The following is a 5,249-nucleotide window of genomic DNA, read 5'->3' as shown; positions in this document are numbered from 1 at the left end:
AAAGATCTTGTTTTCAAATACATTTAACACTGAGGATCATCTCTTATATAATTATTACAATGTTATGAGAAAGAAATAGGTAATTATTGTCATAATTAATTCAGACTATTTTAATATAATTTGATATGAGATCAGGCGTTCGACAGGACTGCGCTCTCTCCCTCACCCTTTTCCAACTATGCGATCGATTATATCATCAATGAAGCCCTTTAATGTGACAAGGAGGTTGTGGTTGGGCAAAACGTGATAATGTCTGACCTTGCTTACGCAAATGATATCGCCTTGCTGGGATCGAATGGCGAGAATGTGCAATTTGTACTCAACCAAGTGCAGACTGTCGCTCGCAGATTAGGGATGCGCATTAATGCCTCAAAAATAATTGTCATGTCATCGCTGATTGACCAGAGTACCTGGAAACCGCCCACGCTGGACAGAGTTCACCTAGATAATCTGGATTCATTTTTCTATTTTGACTTTTCTGTCACGCTATCTGGTCAGGCAGTAGCTGAGATTGGACGGGGAATAAGAGCAACACGGTCCAAATTCTTCCATTTCAACCGTTCTCTGTGGTATCGAGAGAAAATATGCTTGGACACGAAGGAACACATCTATCAGATGATGGTAAGGAGCATCCTTCTCTATGGCTGTGAGACGTGATCTATCAGAGCGGTTGGTCTGCACCTACTGGAAGTCTTCGAAAATGACTGTCTTTGCGGCATTCTGCGTTGTCGCCATGGAGATTATGTTTCCGTTTCTACTTTCCGCCAAACACTAAACCTACCATCCATCCTGCAACCATGTCTCCGGTGGTTTAGATATGCAACTGGTTCACCAGAAGGAAAGCTCATTCGCAAGGTCCTCTAACTGCTCTCTGTCTGGCTGGCACAAACATGTTGGTGGTCAACTGAAGACTTGTGCGACAATAATTAAAAATTACTTGGCGGTATTATCGAGTTCACGAGTAGTTGGTCTCCGGAGTTGAAATCGGGTATAAGGGTTAGCTATTTCCTGCGACCTGACCAAGGATCGTCGAAACTGAACGGCGATTGTTCAGGATGCAGTTCTTGTTCAGAATGGAGTCGGCTCAATCTGATCAAGATTATAGCCACTACAAGTACAAGTAAGTAATACCATTTTACGGCTTTTTGACTTGGAGATTTTTTTGATTTGTGCGCATAACTGCGCTTACACATTATTCTGTTCATTGATACAGTTTATATACCGTGATGTATTTTATATACATTGCTATATTATATATATATATATATATATATATATATATATATATATTGATACATTTATATACATTGAAGCATTATATATATATATTGATACATTTTGTATATATATATTGATACATTATACGTATTGATATATTTGATGTACATTGCTACATTATATTTATATTGAATCATTTTATATATACATCTATTTATTGACACATTATATATACATTGATCACTTATATATGGGGAAGCCGTTTATATTCATTGATACATTTTATATATCATGTTACATTGCATATACCTTAGTAGATTTTATGTATCTTGATACAGCTAATGCGTCTAATACGTTGCATATACTTAAATACATTTAATAGACATTGATACAGTTTATAAATCTTGATATAGTTTTGTATTCTTTTATTTTTTTTTTGTTCACTTGTATGGCACATTTCCCGAGAATCATGTATTTATGCTGGAGACTGATCTTTCCATTTTGTTAGCTGTCAGTGTTGATCGAACGTACGGAAACGTCCTACTGAGTCAAAAAGTAAAAAACAAAAAAACAAAACAACAACAAAAAAAAACATCGACAATTGAAAAAGTTCCACAATCAAAGGGAATCACACGACTTTTTATTTTTTATTTTTATGCCAGTTTAAAATAACTGTTATCTTGTTTCAAATTGTTTATTGGCATGTGTACTCGACCAAATGACATAGTAATGAATACGTGTCGAATATATGCTTCTCGGTAGACATTCAAAAAGATATTTTCCCGTAATCTATTACGGGAAAATTCCGAGTAGATACGGCATGGAATATATTTCTGCACAGCGAATCGACATAAAGTATTAACAAAATGATACAACAATTTAATGGACAGTTTTAATGCCAGGAAGAAAAGTCAAAGTTTTTAAGACTTGTGTTAAGTTGACATTGAATATTGTACAATAACCAGTGTATTCTGTTGAAATTTAAAAAATATCGGGAATTTGGGCAGAAAGATTATTTTCTTCTTTTATCAAGCACTTTTACCTTTTTAGGTATTGTAAGAGTATCTTGTGTAGTTTCCGACGTGTAGGAGACGAGGAGTCTCGTCGTGGGCGACGAAGCGTTTCACTGAAGAACCACAGCAACACACAGCGAACCAACAAACAATGACAGCCACGGCGCCAAGGTAATTAACAAAGCTCAGCTGACTGCACGAATAGAAACGGAACCCAACGGTCACTAACGGAACCCAACGGTCACTGTACTGATCGCCACGAACGGCAGAACCCGACTGCCTCACACCTCCAATGGACCGATTTTTATTCCTCAAGATGGCCTAGCTAATTTGCATCCCCGCGAGATCTCGCGCGATCCTGCGAGATTCCGTCTCTAATAAAAGCAGGCAGGCGCCATCTTGGAACTCTTTCTTCCGCTGCCCCGACCACAGGATCAGCCACCACCCCGCACGCCAGGCACACACGGACCCTCTTGCGCCGAGGGCTACGGTTAGTCTCACACTCCCCCCTGGTCTCCAGATCACATACGTGACACGGCAGACGTGGCCGTTTGATTCGAGCACTCCTGCGGAGGGGTATTGCCGGGACTTCCTCATCGGAGCTCTCAGAAGTGGCATCGGAAGCATCAGCATCAGCATTAGAGATCGCAGTTGAGTCATCAGGTTCGTGGGGCACAGGTTGGATCCATCGCTCATCGTCGGATGACTTGCTCCTTCCACTGCTCGCAGTTGAGTCACCAGGTTCGTGGGGCACGGGTTGGATCCATCGCTCATCATCGGATGACTCGCTACTTCCACTGCTCGCCGATTGGTCAGCGCTTAGAGCGGGCCGGACATCCCTTACCTGGCGCGGAGTATCATCGACTAGTATGGCCTGTTCACTGATGACGCCGGTGACCCGCCCCCTCCAAAAGCTGCTGGTGCACCGGCCGCCGGGTGGCTTCACCCAGACGGTGTCTCCCACTTGGTACGTCCCCTGGGGTTCTCGTTGGTCGGGTAGACACACTTCAACGTCCTTGACGCGCACGTGGTAGTGATGAATCGCATCAGCGGGCGCACTGCCGCCAGTCACGGCGTCCTTAGGCGTTGTGTTGTATCTGTAAACCGCCTCCGCGATCGTACACTTCTTCCTGGCCGCGATCCTCTTCACGGTTCGGTGGCACCGCTCCGCTATGCCGTTGCCGCTCGGCACATACGCGCATCGGTGTCGAAGGCGGATCCCCCAGTTGTCCATAAAATGCCTGAATTCCCTGCTGCAGAACGCCGTGTCGTTATCCGTGAGGATCTTACGCGCGGAGATGACACGATATCTTCGTTCACGTATATATCGTCAATGTACGCCGATGTTCCCTTTCTGATCCATTCTTCTTGTGACAACACGGCATTGACGATAGCCTTCATTATCTGGGGTGCTACGTTTAGCCCAAATCCGAGTCGCGTAAGACAGTATCTCTTCCCGGAAAACATCACTATCTGGAAAGGCCACATCGCCTCGCCGATCTGGACCTGCAAGTATGCTTTTCTCAAGTCCAGTAGGGACACATTGGACCACTGCCGGCGCCACTCTCGCAGCTTGCTGGCACAGACGTCGGCGTCCGCTGTGAACGCATCAACATGCGCATTCAACTCGCGGTAGTCCATTACCGGCCTCACCTTTGACTGGTTAGGTTGAGCAACTGCAATCAGCGGTATCAGGCCCTTGGGGGGGGGGTCCAAGTTTGTCGTAGGGGTATGGAATCAGCCAACCGTTCTTAATCCATTCACGGAGCTCGCTTTCGTATGCAGGCCTTATCTGGTCGGGCATACGGTACTCTGCCACTTTGTTTTGTAGTTTGGCCGGTTCCTTGTCTTCTGACCACCTCCAAGTGGCGGTCCACGCCTTCTGTTGGTCGTCGAACTCCGCACTGAAGTCCGGCTGGTCGACTCTTAGTGCTGCGCACACCGGGGGCCTATCCTGAAACTCTACAACGCCAGCGCGCGTTATGCGCACGCCGCCCAGGGCTTTGATGGCATCGTAGCCTAGCAACAGGTCGAAACTCAGCGGCTTTTCGCGTGTCACCAGCGCTTCGACGTTGGCCGACTTTCCAGTTCTTGTGCGAATGTGTACCACACCAACGCCGCAACACATTCGTATTTTTCCAGTAATGGTAGTTATCCTGGCGTTCTTCTTTTTCCACGCCCGACAGAAGTCCGCACACACTATGGTGCGGGAGCAACCGGAATCAAGGAGGGCTGAACATAACGTGTCATTAACTCGGACCTGAATGACAGGGAGCGCCTTGTTTATTTTCTGTTCGGGGAAGAGGTCGGCACTGGCACCTTGTCCCCGTCCCCGTTTCCCGCACAGTCTCGGGCCATGTGCCCAGTCTTGTTACAGCGGTAGCAGCGAACAGCCGTCGACCGCCTTCTACAATTTCTTGCCATGTGGCCCCGCCCGTTGCATCTGTAGCAGATGACATCACCTTGCGGGCTGGGTCCCTGAGACGGTCCTTCGCCACTTGGTGGTGCCTGTGCGACGGCGACTACCGGTTCCTGCACCGTCAAGTCATCCTTCATTATTGTCCTGGCTCTGTCCACTAGGTCACTCAGCGGTAGTGAGGACATGGTAGAGGTTGCTCGCAGGAGCTCCTTTGCTCCAGCGGGGAGTCCTGACAGGAATTTGTAGGCTAGGGCCCTCTCGGGAAGACCGCCGAACAACACCGTCAGCTTCTTAAGCTCGGCGAGATACACGTCCACAGTTTCGCCCAAGCGTATAGACCTCGTCTCAAACTGCTCCCATGCAGTGGCGGGGTCAGTGGCGAACGCCCTGTACAACGCCACCTTGATACTCGAGTAGTCACACTTCTCCTCAGCGCTGAGTTGCTGATATACAGCGAAGGCCCCGCCGGTCAGCCGCAGAGGAATCACGCGCTCGATATTTTTCACGCCGGACAACTGACAATGTAACTCGACCTTCTCAACCCAGCTGAGTACCGGGTCGGATCCGTCGAATTCCGGTATCAACTTTAGATCGAACCT

General features: G+C 47.1%; 1 protein-coding gene across 1 annotated transcript; it reads left to right on the top strand.

Moving 5' to 3' along the window:
• The first annotated feature begins 249 nt into the window (after positions 1–249).
• LOC145280445 (uncharacterized) lies at positions 250–657 on the top strand. The gene has a single exon (XM_080132159.1). It carries the CDS (start codon positions 250–252, stop codon positions 655–657), a length of 408 nt encoding a protein of 135 aa, XP_079988285.1.
• The last annotated feature ends 4,592 nt before the right edge of the window (positions 658–5,249 follow it).

The sequence above is a fragment of the Euprymna scolopes genome, chromosome 1 (genome assembly GCF_053919585.1).
Source record: "Euprymna scolopes isolate OS-2025 chromosome 1, ASM5391958v1, whole genome shotgun sequence".
NCBI classification, from domain to species: domain Eukaryota; kingdom Metazoa; phylum Mollusca; class Cephalopoda; order Sepiida; family Sepiolidae; genus Euprymna; species Euprymna scolopes.
This window is presented reverse-complemented; position numbering and strand designations above follow the sequence as displayed.